The 20161-nt window shown below is 42.8% G+C and overlaps 1 protein-coding gene across 7 annotated transcripts in view; it reads right to left on the reverse strand.

Moving 5' to 3' along the window:
* GLI3 (GLI family zinc finger 3) overlaps nucleotides 1–17021 on the reverse strand; it is a 214224-nt gene extending 197203 nt beyond the window's left edge. For 3 of the 7 annotated variants that reach the window (XM_071804776.1, XM_065830829.2, XM_065830828.2), the window contains exons 1-2: nucleotides 16612–17021; nucleotides 1590–1752 (exon numbers count right to left, since the gene is read on the reverse strand). In XM_071804776.1, the coding sequence (XP_071660877.1) occupies nucleotides 1590–1713 (124 nt within the window). In that variant the 5' untranslated portion in view covers nucleotides 1714–1752; nucleotides 16612–17021. Of the gene's footprint in view, nucleotides 1–1589; nucleotides 1753–14848; nucleotides 14937–15088; nucleotides 15280–16021; nucleotides 16553–16611 lie in introns of those variants that run through there. The other 4 variants (XM_071804772.1, XM_071804774.1, XM_071804775.1 and 1 more) reach the window with 4 other exon arrangements.
* Between the last annotated feature and the right edge of the window lie 3140 nt (nucleotides 17022–20161).

The raw sequence follows: 20161 nt of genomic DNA on the forward strand, positions 1-20161 counted from the left end.
CGTTAAAACTGATATGTGGAATAGAGAAAATTATTTGACCACAGGCTAAATTAGTGTCAGAATTAGGCAAAAACATCTTGAAGGTTTTATTTTTAGCCCTCTAAATCTAAATGTTTAACAATAATGTAAATCTAGCCCAAACAGTCAGAGGCATGTGCCAACATGAAGTTTGAGTGCAAACGCCTGACACATCAAAGAATATGCATATGTGTTTAAGTGTGCATCTGTCTGAATGTGGTAAATCCTATTATTGAAAAAAAAAATACAATGGGGAGCTCTTCAGCTAATGTGAACCACTGTAATTCTATTGACAGCAATGGATCTGTGCTGAGTTACACCAGATGAGGATCTAATTTCATATGCCTTAGAAAACTGATGCAACTTTTTCCACTGCTGCTCAAGAGTTTTTATATTCTCATGGGGATCCACTCCAACTAGTAGGTCAGCAGGTGCTGAGTTTGCTTTGAATCTGAAGTCCAGTCACACGGAAGGATACTGGGACATGCGCCATCTAATTTTTACTGACCCACGGAGATTCCCCTTTAGTACGGCTGTAGGATTCATGTATTTTCTGCTTTAGTCCAGTGGGAGAAACATGTTTCTTTGAGAAAGCAAAAACCTTTCTTCAGGATATCAAAGTGAGAACCTGACCTGGACCACAAGCATGATGGAAGCAGAAAGGGTGGAGAGGAAATGTTTTGCCAAGAATACACCAGGACTCCAAAATATGCAGAAAGATATCTTCTGTTTTTAGCCATTATTACACTCATTTGCAAAAACCAACAGTTAATCTGCAGCTATCCAAAATCCATAAGTCTGAACTCTGCCCACACCTTTTTCAAGCAATTTTCTTTCCTAATGCAAAGAGAGTTTTGCATAGGTAGGGACCGATAAATTCAGCCCTCTTACACTGAATAATGAAAGGGCCAAGATTGGGATTACACATTCTCCGGAGGGGTGGAGAATATGTAGAATTGTCAGGTGAGGTAATCTCTGGGGAGAATTAAGCAAATTACTCCAGTTTTGCAAATCTACAAGCTCTACATTCACAACTTCGAAATGAATTTATGGGAGGATATACTCTTCGCTTGATGTTTTGTCCCTGGCCATTAAAAAACGTTGGGAAGGTGGGGGCAGCCCTTTGTGAGGAGCAAGTTTATTTGTAAAAGAAGAAAAAAAACCTTTGCCATTAATTTTGACAGAGCTACTTCTATCTCTTTTGTAATAACTCATTATCTGACTAGTGTAAGAGATTTCAATGGCCCAATGCAAAGCAACGGCAAGCCCTGCCAGGCTAATCAAGACAATTTCCAAAACACCAAGACCAGGAAGTTCCTATAATAAATAACTTAGCACATTTACATCTCAAATTAGAACATCTGGAAGAAAAATACTACGTCTCATGCCAAAACAGGCCTTATTGTATCCTACCACTTTCCACCACCACCACCACCTCCCCCTCGTTCGTTTTCTTTAGCCTTTCGTTAGAACAAACACTGATCCAGGTGCAAATGCTCAATTCACAAGGAATGCAGTGAACATAAAATTACTGTAGGTTTGGCTGCTAGTAAATCCCTGCTGTTACTCACCATTGGAAGTTGTGCTGGAGGCAACAGCTTTCTCACTGACATCTGTTCGACTGGAGCATTTCACGATGGAATTCTCCACTTTTTTCTTCTCCGTCGTGGTAGAGCTATGGGACTGCGCCTCCATGATGACTTCTCATTACTTCAGCTCTCCTCTTACTAATACCTGAGTGAAACAAGAGAGCCATAAAGTTTAAATACTATGCAAAAGCTTAGCCCAAAACCTCTCACACCTCTCACCTGAAGAAGAGCCTGCAGCACAACTGAATTATCAGTCCACAGGCCATTTCTGCATGCCCATCAAATCATGTTTGCATGCATGAATTCCTGAGGAATTTAAGGAAACACTAACACCAAAAATAAGCAAGTTTGCCTTTAAAGAGAATTGGCATCACAAAAAAACACTATGCTGCTTGATGGGTAAGTCCATTTTTTCCAAGCCTGTAGGCTTTTAATGGACCCAGGAGTAAAAAGCCAGTATTCTTCTCCTGTGTCCAGGGCACTTTGGAACAACACAAAAACCAGGACAGTTTTATGTTGACTAATAGAAGCCAAATATTTAAATTTCAACATTCAAACTACCCAAACACACTGCAGCAAGAATTATCCTGCCTATCTCTACACCTTGTCTTACTTGTGTAAACATCTCTCACTCTGTTTGTTCAGAAATCTAGCTCAAACAGAAGTGCATTGGAGCAACACCCTCAAAACCACAGTGAAAGGCAAATATTATTGCTAGTGGCAGATAATGAGACCACTTTATTTAGCATAAAAATGCTGAAAATGGAAAACTCTGCAGAGTTGCATGTCTGGTTATTCTGCTTTTCCTGGCTGTTCTCAGTGTCATCTCCAGAGACACATCCATTTTATACCCCACAGATCACTTTTCCTGATTCTCAGAGCTTTGACACTCCTGATAAAAAACCCAAGAAAGCCCACAAGCTTCCGAAAGGGTAACACAGCTTGTGCAGCAGTGTATTGACACCAGGCCCCGAGACTGCGAGGATCTTGGGCTGTGAGGAACACAAGCATTTCCAGATGCTGGTCTGCAGCATAACGTGATGCACACAAGTCTGTCCAAGTAAGCTTTACACAAATCATCAATATTCAGCACACACCATGCTTACAACCAAGTACCTGGGTACTTCGTAGTTTGAACCTGATCCTATGCAACAGCAACAACAAAATGATAATAAATGGAGTGTTTTCAGCTCTGAGCAGCCCTGCAGTCATTAGCTAAAGGGGTCTGAAACGGAAGGAAGTCACACTGTTCTGTAACAACATTTAAATGAATTAAAAAAAACAAAGGCTTCAAAACAAGCCACAAAGTAAACTATAATGAGTGTAATTACATCAGCAACCCGTTTCCCCAACTCTGACAGGCAAAAAAAATAATAAAGAAAAAGGTCTACAAAGCCAATTCATCACAAACACAGCTGTCTAGTAAACCTTCCCCTTCCCACCTGCCTAGTAGGAGTTCTTTTTCATAGCACAATAAAACACTCCAAAGCCTCACTGTTATACAGTAGGGATCAAAGAAGGGCCCAATCACTAAATGAATCATTATTTAGCCAGGCAGCACAGCCAGAGGATTGGACTAGATATCAGAGACTCCCTGCCACTGACCTGCTGGTCTAACCTTTAGCTAGGCACTTTTCTTCCCTTAAGATCCTTTCTTGCTAAAAACAGGAATAACAAAGCTCTGCCCACCACAGCAGAGTTCTTACAAGAGTAGTTTACAGATCTACCCATGAAAGTGCTACAAATATTATTGCGATCTGCCAAACTACTTCTTACCAGGACATGAAGGGGAATGTCAGGTGTCTTCAGATATGAAGAAGAGATCTAACAATACTGAGCTTGCAGCAGCCCTCGCTTGTACCCAGCAATGCACAAATCTCCTCATGGTGAGATCTCATACGAGCTTTGTAAATGACACCTTACCAAATTTCTCATATGCTTTTCCCTCCTTTATCCTTGCACACCTAACGCAAGAGCACCCACAGCCGCAGTCATTCACCATATGGATCAGGCTTTTCAGTCCCTCGTGCTGGCAGAAACTGGGGGATGCTGGCACTGCTGCCAAGCTCTTCACCCCACACTGACCAGATCATGCTTGTTTTCTCTGTACAGCCCTAGCTGCATAAATGCCAAAATCTGCCTCTACCCAGCTCCAGCCACTGTGAGAGTCCTTCAGTGTACTCTCTTTGTCCTCTGACTACCCTCCTCTCAATTATTTAAGAGTAAATTCTTCTGCTGTCTCTAAAGGAATTTTAAAAGTTGCACATCTTCTTCAGATGAGCTTATTTTTCTTCTGTTTTGCCTTTTAAGGGCCAAGTCTGCTATTCAGGCAGTATCTTCATTGACATCAAAGAGTTTGACAGTGCAAGAGCTTGGAAGGGGAGGCTGCAGAACTTGCCCCCTATTTTCTTCTGTCCTCGCTTCACAAGCCTGTTTCTTTTGGCTAAAGGTCCTGAAAGAAAAGAATCATGCCCTCTACTCAACTAGAATGGAAGAAGCCACATACTTCGTCCCCATTTCACAAGGTCAGCAGAGTAGTGTGAAACATGTGGGCAAAGGCCACAAAAATAACTACAGGTATCTGCAGTGGTTCCACCGCCTCGTGCCACGCAGATGTCTGAACACATACGAGCAAGGAGCCCTCACTGACCTGCACCTCCTTCTCCTCTCCACCATGGCAGGACAGCAGGTCCGTTATCACGTTATCCTACCATGGGAAGGAAATGAAGGTACTGTAAGGAGTTAACACAGTTTTCATCTCCTAAAAAAGCATCTTCGGATCATCTGCAATTCAAGAGCAACATGTGGCTGCTCAGACTGGCACCCATCCATTCTTGTGGCTATTTTTTTCTTTCCCCAACAACATACCAATGAGATTTTCCTGGTATTTTGGGGCTAGTTTTAACAGAGGGAAGACTGAGAGGCATAATTCCACATTGCCCACCACTTTCTATCACTTTCCTATTTTATGCTACTTTGTGTGGACAATGGTATAGAACAGAGGTCTGAAGTACCCTGTTTCCCTGAAAATAAGACAGAGTCTTATATTAATTTTTGCTCCCAAACTTATTACTTTTTTACACATGTAGCTGCCTGGACACTACTTAAGGTGACTTTTTTTTTTATGAACTGTAACTAGGGCTTATTTTTGGAATAGGGCTTATATTTCAAGCATCCTCAAAAATCCTGAAAAATCATGCCAGGGCTTATTTTTGAGGTAGGTCTTACTTTCAGGAAAACAGAGTGACAGTTTAAAGTGAATTTTTGGCCAGAAAATTTCAGAATTGGCCATCAGCTAATATAAACGTCTGCTCTTGGTACCTGTTCTGATTAATGTCTGCCTAGTTTACATCTAGAAGGGTGCTTCTCTTTGTGTCAGCATGGAAAAGGGAACACAGCAAGAATAAACTTTCTTGCTCGTCTCTACACCCTGCACCACAAGCCAGTGGCCCCCGTGCCGCAGACGTTTCCTCCTGGGCCTTCCTGCCTCCACTCCCAACGCACGCATGTGCAGAAAGGATGTCCACAAGAATTCCAGCAGCTCCATTTACACTCCAGTGCCATCCCAGCTACACAGTGATATGCATGGCTGTGAGAGTAGGGCAAGCCAGGAGAGATGGCAAGACCAATAATTAGGGGTATACGTTTTGGTATGTTTTGTCAAGCATGGCCCATAGGGAAGCAGTCAGCTGGAAATCAACATGGTACCCCAAAAGCCTTTTTATTTTTCTTATATACGAACTTAAGCCCAAGTTGAAAACACAAGCCAGACACACATCTTCTAGAACCCTTCTCCTTAATTTTGGCTGTGTTTTTTAATTTGCTCTCAGAAATAGTACTGAAATATGAGAATTGCAGTCTACCAATAAAAAAGTCCAGGGCAATGTGAATATTTCCTTACACTGGCTGCTAATCCCTATCAAAGAGCATTCTGAAAAATCAGCCAGCCTGACGTTGTCTTCACATGAAAACATGAAGCGGTTCATAGGATGGTGTACATGGCTCTCCCCAGCGTGTGGGTCAGTGACTTGCCTGTTCCTGCCCCCAGGCCTGAGACAACATGTACCTATTCTGCAGCAAGGAGCTCTGCTTTCAAAAAACCAGAAAGCTACTTTCTGTCAGCTACCCAGCATCGCCATGTGCATATGAATGGCAAGAAAATGCTATAACAGTATATGGGCAAAAGCCTGAACTTTCATAGGTAAATAGAGGGATAAACATTCCTTCCTGAAAGCAAACATTCATGGCTTTTTCCCATTCAACCATGCTTGAACCTTTTGTAATTTCCCTAAAGCCTGAACCCACTGCACAATTAATTCCAGATCCCTATTTTAAACCTAATCCCTCTCAAAACAGCAACCTGCCTGCAGGTGTGTCTCTTTTTTTTAAAATCAGAAATGTAAACTTTCACCAATTGCATACTAAATTGGAGGAATTTTAGGAACAAGCTACTGGAATTAACTAGTTAAATGAGGAAAACTGTCTCTTTTAAAAGGAGTGTCAACAAATGGCAACATGTTGAAAATGTATTTCAAACAAAAAAATTCTTTCAAGCAATTTGAAATTACATAATTTCCAGTCGCTCTCTATGTTGGTCATAAAACTGTGCCACACAGTAGTAAAAATAAACATATTAATATACTGGGGAGAAAAATCTTTCTGTTTATTTACTCTCAGTGCCAATGAACCAAAACCAGTAGATCAGCCCTCTAGCACAACCCTTTCTGAACGTACTCTTCTGTTTTCTAAGAAATCATCAGCTCTGTGCTCATTTTCCTCTCTGAATTACTTTTTAAATCATTGCGTTTATATTTAAGTTAGTTTTAAAGACCAGATCATTAAAATCTTCATTCAGGTGAATAGACTCACTGACTCCAAGGAGAACTACTTGGTTCAGTATAAATGCTGGTGCAGGAATCAGAATCTAAAATTCTCAATTTGCTTGTTAGACTGGTTTATGTTTCTTGCAAACTTAAACTTCCTTCTGCCTTTATTTGTTACTCTTCTTTTTATTGAGGAGGCATATTTTAATGTGTTGGGTTTTTTTTAAAAAAAAAGAAGTCCTTTCACTGTTTTATTCGATGCTGCTTTAGTTGTATTCAATTCATTAACAAGTGGTTTGCATCCGCTGAGAAGAGCTGTCTGAAATAGCAGTGTCACAGCATTCATCATCATTACATCAGCAGCAGGGAAGTTGGCCCTGATTGCTATCAGCAACCAGAGTGCCCTGATCAGCGTGCAAGCAAACACTGCATGTTTAATTTTTCAGAAATGACTCGAGGTAGTCAGGGTGTTCATAGGTACTACTTTGATCCACACTACTGGAGGCAGCCTTTGGGGATACAAATACATCTTGAACAGCGCAACTCTGCAAAAGTGAAAAACACAAGGGGAGGCTTGAAGAACAGTCAGGAAATTACAGCTTCTCTCAACCATAAAGGACCCTTTATCAATTTTAGCAAAACTAGTTACACTGATCCTTGGGATTATTTAAGGATAAATAAAATAAAAAAAAAAAATCTGTCTTGTTCAGATACATTAAAATGCAAAATTTACATAAGACAATCTTACGCTATTATATGGGAGCTATTTCACACTGATTTATACAGGCTTGATTGAGGACATTTAACTTCCAAAACCCACCTAGATTTCATCATTGCTTTCCATCAAACCTGTGGGCAAAGCTGCACTAACTTACCCCTGACAGTACTTGCTGAAAAATACACAAGTGCTCAGCTATTTTAAGAAATATCTTCCAGTTGTAACATTAACCTCCTGGTACACCTCACCATTTTTTCATAACAGCTATAGAAACTAATCAAAATACTATATATTTTTAGAACAGTTTTGTCTTTTCTCAGTTCTTTGTAAACCAAACCAGAATTCTGCAACCCTCATCGACTACTCCTGGGCAAATTTTGTTCAGGTTCTTCCCTGTCAAGGCAACTGGTCACAATAAGACTAAGACCAATATAAACAGAGGAAAACAAATATAATAGTCTTACATCCACTCTATATGAATAAAAACCAAAACACTAGTAAGTTGAGGAAAAAAAAAAAGATAAACTTCACAATACTTATCTCCATTTAAATTACATGCATAATCCATATTTGTGCTAGTCGCAAATTGCATACTTCTCCCAAATCTGTTTTGAAATGGGAGAGGGAAGGAGGGAAGGAGGGAAGGAGGGAAGGAGGGAAGGAGGGAAGGAGGGAAGGAGGGAAGGAGGGAAGGAGGGAAGGAGGGAAGGAGGGAAGGAGGGAAGGAGGGAAGGAGGGAAGGAGGGAAGGAGGGAAACAAAACCTTGATACCTGATAGAATCAGATAGGCACATTTGTTGCTTGAAATTAAAAAATACCCCAAGTTACATGGCACCACACGTATTAACACAATCTTTCAAAATTCATTACTATCTGCTCTCTTTTCCTTTGTTACATTCCTTTGATTTCTTCCCCTCTGCTACAGACTGAAAAACAACTAGACCTAAAGCCTGGTTAATCATGATCTGATCTGTTCCTGATAGGTTAAATAGCTTGTGGCAACAATAATGCAGGATCACAAACACAAAGACAATCAGCCTGGCAAAGCAGTGCCATTAGCATCCTCATGATTAAGATCCTGAGTGAGAAACTAGTCTATGGCATATACTGAACTACTGATCAAGTGTAATAATTGCTCTGCTCCAGAGGAATTACATTTCTTTGCGTTTTTCTGCTACAGATAAACTGGATTGCCAGAAGTTCTGAAAATATTTCAAACATACACTAAGATCAATAAGTGGCACTTTCTACTGAGGTAGCACCTCAGATGTTTTTAATACACATCACCCACCTACTCTTACAAGTAGATTATCTCTACTTTTGTTACAGGATTTAGAAAGCTGTTAAGTATAACCCCAATTAAATGTTTTTACTATTACTTCAACAGATTAAACTCTGTATCTGAATAAAACAGCTTTCTGCCAGGGAAGAAGTGATTCATAGTTTCTTACCCAGTAAACAGAATTTAATGCATAAAAACACTGAAGGATTTGGGTCAAACTGTCCATATCCAAACAGTCCATTCCTCACAGAGGTTGTTTGGGGACATGCAACACAACACTGAGGGACACAGAGCCAGAACTTACATCTTAGTGGCTTTACATTTCAGATATGATGTATCCTCAGAGATAAAAAATTATAATCCATTCATTATCCAAGAATCTTTAGAGTAAGTAACTGAACTTTAAAATGAAAAAAAAAATCCAGCAAACCCAACCCCACAACTAAAACCAACCAAACAAAGCAGGTGATTAACTCTGCATCGAAGCATTTGTTATTTTAATCACGTGGTCTTGGATTTCTTTATTCCTCATTTTAACTTTGCCTGTCTTACATACTATCTAAATACAGTGAATGGAAAGAACAAAGGCTATTTCTTAAAAAAATAGAAAGTGCTACATATTTTTCAAGTCTGCAAATCTGCAAATATATTTCGGGAGGTTGACGGGTTTAAAAACAGTAATGCACTTACCCTTAAGAAATCAGAACTCCAGCCAATTAAACTGCCTAATATTGCTAGAAAATTCAGAGTGAGCTGTGCTACTGCTTGTTTTGCAATCACACATGTCCTTGTGCTTCCAGCTCTGCAGCAGGAAAAACTCTAATAATTATGTCAAAGTAGGATTAGCTGTAAAAGAATTAGCTCAGGGGGGAAAAAAAATCTGTGGACTTTACTGTTTGTAGCAATGGGTTAAAATGAGCAATGACACTTCGAACTTCCAAGTCTCCACACACTTTTTGCTTCTATCGTTCTTCAGGAATTCAGCAGCACTAAATCCAAACCAAACTTAAATAACAGCACAGTGACTTCCTTCTGTAAAACACTTGTTGTATGAAACCTGAAGGAGAGCGTTCATATGCTCAAGGTTTGAAAGGACGGGAATATGCGGAGAGGAGAACGACCAGCAAGACTTGCTGCATTGATAACAAACACTATGACTTCCTCTGCTGATACTGTTATTAGCACTAGCAACACTTATGATGAAGATATAGCACGTTTTCTCCTTTCCCTTCTTGCCAGTTTGTCAACAAACAGCTTGGTAAAGCAAATTACAAACATCTGTAATGGGTGTGCTTTGCATCGCCATTTATTTAGTTCCTCAAATAAGAAGTCAGCTCAACAGAAAAATGCAGAAATATTCTAATTTAGAACACCAGAGCTAGATGTGAATTCCGATGGCATGTCCACTTTCTTCACACTTTTTGCTTTATCTCATCAATCCCAACAGATGAAAGTTTCCTCAGAATCAAAACTAGATCTATATATCAATGTCAATCTATACAGGAACTGAGCTCAAGGAAGAGTGTATTTAATATGCATCTATTGCGAAGATGTGCCTTCTGTTTCCAACTTATGATATGCAAATGAAAGAAGGAAAGACTGTATTCCATATTTTACAATTAGCATTTTAAAACAAGATTAAAGGAATCAAGTAGAATGTTTTTGAAAGTGCCATGTCTCGATCGCCAACCCCATTTCTGGAAGCCTGTTTATCTCCTCAGCGTGCTCTCAGGTTAAGTGATGCCTTCATCCCGAATTTCATGTTCTAACCCAACACAGATGTTTTAACATGTAAGAGGGCTAGAAAAGCTCCATATATCCAGGAAGAACTTCAAGTGTGAAAGGTACTTTATAAAACTTTATCTTCAGCTTTTACGGTTTACTTTAGGTTTTACACCTGTCTCATAGTAGCAGTAAAACTGCATCGTGGTTCCTTCACATTTTTGTAACTTCACAAAATAGGAAAGGACAACTCTGAACTGCTGCAGTATATATTATTTTGCAATCCACTATCCCTGTTCAAATAGTGTAATCATAGAGTTGTACAGCTGTCTTATTTTCCCAGAAAAAAAAAAAAATCCATAGTGAACTGAAGAGCCAAGCAAAACCACACGTCCTGTTGGTTAAAAATCAGCGGTGCTAGGATTTCATTTTAATATACGCTGTTCAGAACAGCAGACATTGTACTGAAGTGACACCAACTTGACCCTGTGTTTCTGACTATTTAGTTTCAGGTATTCATACATCTTATTTAATGAAGGCTTCATTCTCTCGGCAGCTGGATGAAGTATTCTTTACACGCAGTTGATTTTCTTGACATTAACAGATTTACATGTAAAGAAAACTGCATCATACAAAGCAGAAAACATATTTGGTGGAGGTTCAGCTCTAAACCACCAAAAGGTTTGTTTGGTCCTGACACAAATATCAGATATGAAAAAGATAAAGCAGCAGTCTGATCATCCAACAAACAAACAAAAACAAAACACAAACAAACAAAACCCCAAAAACAACAACAACAAAGCAGTGCAAAAAAATAACTGGCATTAGAGTGGAAACTTCAGCTAAGAAAATTATTCAATCAGATCTCTTGGTAGTGGATTCTGATATTATCAGTTCTGACACCCAGCAACTATTTAGAGGCAAATGTGTTCTATCCCAATTAGTTCACCCCTTGTAATCTAAATAATCTTGCAGGCATTTTTAAGATCAATTGTCTCATTTCTTGCTTTGTTCTTAAAAAGAGAGGGAAACTAGCTCTTCAGATCAGAAGCCAATTGAATACACTTTCAAGGCAGTTCAGGTACAACTCATATTACAGTGTACACCACAACAAAACCACAGTACAACGCCAGAACAATCTTTAAGAAAGTTTTCCCCTAAATCTCGGCAAGAAAGCAGCCCTAAAACCAAGCAGGGATTGGAGTGAGCTGGAAGGTAGGGAGGGGACTTACCTCAAACCCAGTCAAGCGGAAATCAGAGCAGTAATTCTACAAGTCGGCAGAGCACACTTTTAGAGCTATAATGGTGTGAAGAAGTGCCGGGCAGCATTGCCTGAAGGCAGCACTAACAAACCGATGACTAATGACTGGGCCATGCAGACAATGAATTTGGGGGTTGAAAACTAACAGAAACCATGCAGTACCTTGACAAATGGGGCTTTCAAAATTTTGTTCATTGAATAACCTTTAAACACAAAATTGGCTCAAGTTCTCTTGGGAATAACATGACACATGTTGTTGGACAATAAGTATTTTCCTCTTTAATTAAAACTATTACGCCGAATACATAAACATGATTACAGTGAATAAAACATAAGAGTTAGCTATTAAGCAGCTAGAAAAGAAGACCGGACCTGGAATTTAAGGTGCAGCACCATTCGTTCAGAAGGGTCAACAAATCCTGGGGTTAACTACCTGATTCACTGAAATTCACCCTTGGCAGAATACATTTTCCCTTCTTTGACACTTAAAGGAGAATGAGAACTTCAAAGGTATGTTTAATGAGCTGCTAGAAATACAATTGGTTAAAAGAGGTTCAGAAATTATGTACTAAAAGCTGCGTTGTGCTCAGAATTACAACTGAAAAAGTCTCGATTTAAAGAGCCCAGTCAAAGTCAAGCCCCCATAAAACAAATCAAGCCTCGTATAAACTTTGTAACCTTGTGTACTGACAAACACATTAAAACAACAGAATCCCTCTTTAAAGGGACTCCTTGTTCAGTGCAACTCGACTTCCAATTCGAAAATAGTGATTTTGGCCATTTTTACAGACAGAACGAAATATCCAAAGTGTCTCTAAATTAACAAGTACCACTTCCCATAGACAGCATCGCCTTTAGCAGCTCCTATAAACTTCAGAAAAGGATCTTAAAACAGGAAGCTTAGTGAGCTCATAAAACTGTTGTTGGAGCCAGGAACACATAGCATATTTAATCTGCAAACTGTGAGAGTCTACAATGATTTCAGCAAGATCTGAGGCATGCCCTCAAGGTTTGCTGGGATCTGGGATTAGGGAGTTGATAAGAACCCTCTACTGCCCATGGACATGTTTTTCTTCTGCAGTTAAACACAAATGCATAGAGACGTTTGACTGCTGCTTGGCGTTACTGCTCAAGTTATATAAAAGCTTTGCAGCTCCTTTTGCTGTCAATATATCAAAGTTAAAAAAAAAATCATCAAAGTGTGAAATTTCATTTAAAGTCTTTGCCAGTCTACAGCTCTATTTCACAGACCTATCAAATAAAAGTAAAGATGAAAAATGCAGTGAAAGAACTTGAAAAGTTTGTAGCAGCACCCATGCCCTATTTTTGTTTATTCTGTCTCATTTTATTTGATTTTTAAAGTATAACAAATCAAGTCGCTTATAAAAATGACAAAGTCTAAAGGGAGGACGTCTATAAAACCTATGCTTAAAAGACAACTTGAAATCATTATTACAGCTGAACCTTTTGTGGAATAAAAAGCTTCCTCTGTAGCCATTTTAGCATTTTAATTGCCTAGCTGCAAGTTGGCAGAAAATTTCTTGAATCTTCCAAAACAATCAGAATGACTACGGAATATGAGTGCCAGAAAATCCAAAGCCTTCTTCAAAGTATTCTTTAGCTAGGGATTTACAACAATTGCATAAAGAAGAAAAGTCTGACTTTTAAGATAATCTACTATAGTCTAAAAGCATTAACATTCCATTACTAAGGTTTTCCTGAGGATTTCATGACTCATTGATTCACTTTTCCTTCAAGTCTGCTTTTTCTTTGTACATTACTGTCTCCATATAGTTGAGTGCGTGCAATGCTGATCATTAAACTGCTTCCTTTCATAACTCCAAATAAATCCTGCTTTAATAACCATCAGATTCCTTATTTATCAGGCAGAGACGACTAACTTTTTGCTATAACACACTCTGCAGCACAAAAATATGCCATTCCTTCCTTGAACGTGCAGGACAAAATTCAAACACGCTGTGGAGTGTAGGTAACGGCATAGTTTTTCCAAAAATGAGGCAGGAAGTGTAACTGAAAATTTTAAGGGTCAGTATCAAATGCACACATTTATCTTGATTAAAAAATAAAGTAATCTGCAAGAGTAACAAATTATAATGATATCTCAAAACCTGGGTATTTTGGCTTCCCTTAACACCGATTCCAAAATAAACAGAAATTATTTATAACCATCAATACTTTAATTTCTTGGTTACGAGATGTTTTTGAGTTTGAAAATGCACAATGTATCTTTCACAACTGAAGATTACTTATAGCAGTAAACACTGTCTTGGCCACTGCACACTTTCTTAAGCCAAAAACATCACTCCGCTTAAGCAGGAAAATGCAGGTGATGTCTTTGTTTTGTAGTGCTCCTGCAGAAATGCTTTGGAAAACAGCATGTCCTGCTGAAAACCATGTGCAATTACTGGAATGCAAGAGCGCATTCATTCATTTAGGCACCTCCAGTCACAGTCTTGCTTCCACTGCAGCTTGAAAGAATATATATACACTGAATGAGTCTATTTCTTACTCATTCTTCTTACTCATTCAAAATCACATAATCCTCCTTTTAAAGAAATAATCCTCCCCCTTAAAATAGCCTTCTCTCATAGTTACTATTATTTATGTTTTTAGAATTGGGCTATACACCAAACTGGAAGTATTTACATACTAGCAAGTTAAACCCAAACCGTCATTATACAAACAAACTCTCAGGAGGCTGCCTGCAGTTTACATTGCTAAACTCATTCACCATTACTTTTAATATATATTTCCTCAACTGAAATACAGTGGTGTGGACACGGCAATTTTTACATTTTAAGGTTATTTTACTTATAAAACACTGCATTCATCTTCCTTCAAAATAAGCATGACATATGTAATTAAGAAACTGTCAGATCATTATTAATTTTTAATAAAGGACCTAAATGAAATAATTATAGGAATCAATCAGTGAGGCACCTTTCCAAATTACAACGCAATTGCACAAATATTCAAACTACTTAAGGCCAGTTCTTGCAGATTTCAATACATAATCTCGCTGAACACCACATCAAAAACATTTCCTAACGCAGAGAAACTTAGTGATTTCTCACTATTCTACCGAGTTAAACTGTTGCAAAACAGGTACATACATCGGGCACAGAAAGAGGGGCAGCTGTACCCTCTTAGAAACGTTTGTTAATTTAATCAGCCACATATCTCAAGGCCTCAGAAAAATTTCACTCCCAAGTTTTTCCGTAGCACACACAAAAGAAATGAAGTCTGCACGTGGAAGCTTAAAAAAATCACGTTTATTGAGCCCTGAAAATCAAGCGGGTAGTAGCAGGGGCGTGACCGTGAGGAGTATTTTGCTGTGGGTTGCTACCTAATACTCCTTTAGTGAAGTAGCCTCTAAAACGTGACATTGTATATCAAGCGGACAGCTATCCGTACCTTTGACTAAAAGGCTCTTTGAGATCCGTACAGTCCATCATTTCAAACTGAAGTGGCAGCTGGAAAATGTGGAACAGCTGGCAAGGAGCTGAGAGAAAATGTTTTACATAAATATATCTACATACAAATTGGCAGAAGGCCATGGATGCCATACCCACAAGACCGGATCAAAACTACACACTAGAGGGTTAAAAAGAAAATTTGGGGGGTGAGGTGGGGAGTGGGGGGAGTTTCTTTTACCTTTTCATGTGCTGCGAGGATTTGGGAGCGGGTACTGGCGGCTGAGCGCCGGCGAGCCCGTCCGGAGCCGCAGGAGTTGTGTCAACACCCCGACTTTACGGGCTAATTAAAATTGCGGAGGACCCGCGCTCCTCGGACCTTTCAAAGTTACGCGATGAGAGGACGGGCGGCGGTGCCGGCGCGGGCCGGCTCCGAGGAGCTCCCCTGGGGCGCCCCCGCCTTCCCCCGCCCCCCGGCGACCCCGGGCAGCCGCCCCGCTCCTCCCGCCTCGGCCCGGCCCTCCGCCGGCCGCCAGGCTTGACCCGGAGCCAACGGCGGCAGCGAGGAGCGGCGGCCCCGCACGCCCTCCGCACAAAAAGGCGCACGCAGGTCCACACGCCCACACCCGCCCGGGACGCAACTTTCCCCTTCGGGAACAACGGCCGCCCCAACAGCTGCCCCCGCCCCGGGCGCCCCGCCGCCCCTCCAGATGTGACAGCGCCCGCTCCTCTCGCCTTTCCCCCTGCAAAGTTTGCGGCCGGCCCACGCCCCCCCAGCCGCACGGGCGTGAAAATGCCCGGGAGTTGCTCGGGGAGGAGGGGGCGAGGAGGAGAGTAGCGGGGGGATAAAAAAAAAAGCAGCTGCCGCTTCGCAAATCGGCAGCTCCGCCGTGGGACGTGAGCGCCCGAGCCCGGGCGGCGCGGCCCGGCCCGGCCCGGCCCGGCCCCAGCCCGGAGCGGGGAATGCCCCCGCCTCTCTCCTCACCCCGCTCCCTCAACTCCCGCGCTCTGTGACAGCCATTTTTAGGGGTTAGACCCCTCGCTACTCCCGCCTCCAAGTTAGAGAAGCGGGAAGGGGGCCGGGACCGGGGGAAGAGCGCTGGGAGACTAGTAGAAAGTGGTCCGGAGCAGAGCCCCGGCGAACAAAGAACTTCTCGCCCAAGTGGGTACGTACCTGCCGCCGCCACCGCTGCCGCCGAGCCCCCGCGCTGCCCATGGGCGAGGGCCGGGGCCGCCGCGGTTCTCCCCCGCGCCGCTCCCCCGCCGCCGCGGCTAACGGGGCCGGCCCCCGCCGCGGCCGGCGGGCATTCTCCGGGGGAGCTGGGGGCAAGACGACTACACGCGGGACAGGGACGGCAGAGGAGGACCGGCGGGTGTTGTTGGTGGTTGTTTTATCCCTGCCCGCCTCCCGCAGGGAGCAGCCCGCGCCTTTGCCTCTGTGTGTGAGTGTGTGTGCGCGAATCCGACATCAGTTTCAGTGATCTTGTAATCCGATCCCTTCTGACTCACTCGCACTGACTGACATTTCTGATTTGGTTCAACAAAAAGAGCGGGGGGGGGAGGAGAGGAGAAAAAGAAGAAGAGGGGGAGCAAAAAAAAAAAAAAAACAAAAAACCCCCAAATCCACCGCCTCATATCAAACAGTTTTCGGAAGGAAGAGGGGATCCCTCCGTCCCGTCCCCCCCAGCCCCGCCGCCCGGCATTGTTTTGGCTCGGCTTGGCCACCGAAGAAGAGGAATAAACACATCGCGCCGAGATACTCACGTGTCGGAAAAGTTGTCCCTTTTGCTTTCCTCTCGCACACTCCTCTCCGCCGCCTCCTCCAAGTTTTACAGATGTTGCAGGGCTCCTCGCCGCCGCCGCCCCCTCTTCCCAGCGCTGCCCTCTGGATCAGAGCAGGGGAAAGGCTCTTTAGGGATAACTCCTAATTCAAACACCCTCCGCTAAACTTTCCCCCCTCCCTTCCCCTTCTTGTAAGCGGCGGAGAGGGCTCCGCTCTCCTTTCCCCCTTTCCTCGGCCCGTTCGGCACGCGGCTCGCTGCTGCCCGAGGCGCGGATGCCCCGGGCCCGGCGGGAAGCGGGGCCGCCTGCCTGGGGGAGCGGCGGAGGGCTGCGCCCCGGGGTGCGGGTCGGGCCGCGGCCTGGCGGGCTGCGACGCGCGCTCTCGGCATGACACCCCCGCTCCCCCTTTCCTCCTCCTCCTTCTCCCCCGCCACCCCCCCCCCAGCCCGGCCCGGCCCGCCCCGGCGGCGGCCCGAAGGCGGCGACACCCCGCCCACAGCCGGGAGGCAGCGCGGGGCGACGGCGGGGCCCCCCCGGAACGGCCCCTCTCCGCCCCGGGTCGTGCTTCCTCCTCCCCCTCCTCCTCCTTCTCTCCCGCTCCATCCTTCAGCTCAGCTTGCATCTTCAGCCCCCGTTTCCCCGTGCTCCGGCGGGTTGAAACCCCCCACCCGTTTCTCCCGCCCTGAGGGGTAGGGGCCTTCCCTACTCCAAAAAAATCAGGGCTTTGGGGGAGAAAACGTGCCCTCCGGCTGGGTTTTCTTGTGTGTGCTGCAGCTCCTAGGTTCACACCCGCTCTGGCGCGGCAGGCTGACTTCTGACAGACTTCAAGGAAAGTTTCACCGAAGCCATGTGATACTGAAAAAAAAGCGCTTTCGGGGAAAACATGCAAGCAGTTGGGCGAGGGGCAGGATGACAGTGGTGCCTTTGCCTGCTCCTCCTGTCCCAGCCTGCCTGCCAGGCTCCCCAGCGCCCCACCAGGCTCCTCTGGCCTTCACCCTAAAAAACAGAGCTCCTCGCTGCCTCCATCCTTGCCCCTTATCCCTTTTCTCCCCACGGGCTCTCTGTGAACAGGTCTCCCATAGCAATACACACCAGCCTTCAGAAAGAGCGGGAACTAGGATGCCCAGACATCTTATTCGATGCAGTATGTCCATCCTTTGGGAAATTATACATCCCAACATGACACCCTGCCTTTTTCTAGTCCTGCAGATTGCTCCCTTGATATTAAAAATGTCTGAGAAACCATGAATAAGCATTATCACAAGCATATTCCATCAAGTCAAAAGGTGGGGCTGGTTCTTGGGAAAAGCATATGTATTTAAGTTGTTGCCATCACAATGTCAAATACTTCATACGCACCTTTGTTCATTACCTGGCTCACAACAGAGTCACGTAAAGATTTGTTACGGATGTAGATGTAAGATGCAAGGTACCTAAGCTCAGGCTACACTAAGCATTTGAAAAGTCCCACAAAAATCAATGGTTCTTGAAGAAAGGTAAGTTTGCTGACGGAAATAAAATACTGGCCTTTGATGCTGCACACGTCATAAAGCTTCCCTTAATCTTGCCACTGAAAATCTTAATAATTTCATTTCAAAACAAAGCTGTGGGTATTCTGTGTTTTGGGGCAACTTGGTTCATGAGTTTTTTAGAAACAAAGATAAGGCAATCTTATCTGACTCATAGGCCATCACATATCCAAAGTTTTTCAGACTCAGTGTGGTTTTTTTGTTTGCTTGTTTGGTTGGGTTTTTTTAACCTGGAAATCTCTGGGTGCAAAAGGATAGTGTTGGAGAGATGAACATAATTTATGGAAGTCCCAGACATGGTCAGACCGATCACACTGGCAATTCCAGGGGCGCTCATCTGTGTGCACATTTTACAGCACCGGTCCTGTATGGGTGACTTTCAGGAAAGACACCGCAGTCGGATGCTTTCACAGTGAGTGAGAGGAGCACATCACCCAACCTGCCATCCACGCCAGGGCCAGCGGTTTCCCAATGCCTGATCCCTGTCTGCAGCGCTGGGACGCTTGCAGTGAGCACTGAGACACAGTGGAAAGCGCATCAGTGCCACACGTCCCCAGCTGGCAATCTCACCCCACACCAACAGGCAAATCTGCCCCCGCTCAGGAGGAGCAGCCCTTAGTTGCCCAGCTGATAGTGCCAGCAACAGCAGCATCTGAATACGGATATCGAGAGCCGATATCCTTCCACCTTTTTTTCATTTTATAGGACTTCATTTTCCAGTCCCATTTTTCTGGGAAAATGTTGGCTGTTTCATGATATTACAATGATACTGATATGGTACTGTGGATGTTTTGTTTTAGATAGATGCATATAAACCAGGGCGGTGGTGGTGTACAGAATGTTTAAGCAAAGCCCTGGTCCCTTTAGAGATCTGTTTAAGAGCAATATGATTCCTTCAGCCCATAGTTCCCCTCTCTCTTTTTCTGCTTACTGCCCATTCCTTTGTATTTTCGCAATCAATTCTTTTCTTAAACTCTTTTTTTTCCTCTTTGCATAATGAAAGCCCTTAAAAGTAACAGGGGAAATTAACCAACATACAAAGTGTTACTTTACAAAGGAAACAAATTAATGTGGAAAATCCTGTTTGCCTAACCATTTATAATTCTGTATTAGTGATCTTAAGATACTAATTTTAGCAATAAATAGAAAAAATGTTCCAATAGGGGCATGATTTTAAGTTGAAGGTGGCCCTTAAAATCAGTATTCCTCTTGGACTTTCGAAAACAGAAATTTCTGTTTCCTGAGAGTTTGGACATCTCGTCATGTCATGAAAATATATTTTATCTTTATTTTTAAAATTTTTTTTCTGATTCACATCAGCTCTGTTTGAGGCAAACATTTCTGATTTAAGATAAACCCCCCCAAATATTTTACTACACTCAACTCCCACCAAAATTAAGACAGTCAATAAATTTTTAAAACTAAAGAGCAGATAGAATGCTTTGAGCTCTGCTTTTGGAAAATAAAATTTAAAAAGCCTCCTGACGCTTTTCTGAGCAGCAAAAGTCTTGAGAGAAGGGAAACACAGAAACAACAACCAAGGTTTCTGCCTATGCCTGTCTGAATGGTCAGGCCAAGCAGAAAATAAAAACTGATGGAAAGTAGGTGACATTTGCCATTTGAAATGTATTGTAAATGTTTCAACACCTTGACAATGAAGCACATAGGAGAAGCTTAGAGCATCCAAGACCCTTCAGCTAAACAAAATTAAAATGGGCAGCTCTGTCTAGGGAGGTGCCTTTCTTAATATCTTTCATGTCTGCTGCAGAGGAATCATACTTGAAAGATGCAACAGGAAGACAAAAACTATATGTTAATAAAATGTAATGATTTTTCCACACATCTGGATTGCCCTTCCAAGAGAAGCTGACCCATTGAGATTTGTCTATGATGTTTCCCTGCAAATAGGAATTGGCTCTTGTAGAAGACCTGTTGGTCAGTGCCAAAACCTGTCCCTCTGACAGAAGATACCACAACCACAGGACATTTCTGCCAAAAGTTAT

The sequence above is a fragment of the Patagioenas fasciata genome, chromosome 2 (assembly GCF_037038585.1).
Source record: "Patagioenas fasciata isolate bPatFas1 chromosome 2, bPatFas1.hap1, whole genome shotgun sequence".
In the NCBI taxonomy this organism is placed as follows: domain Eukaryota; kingdom Metazoa; phylum Chordata; class Aves; order Columbiformes; family Columbidae; genus Patagioenas; species Patagioenas fasciata.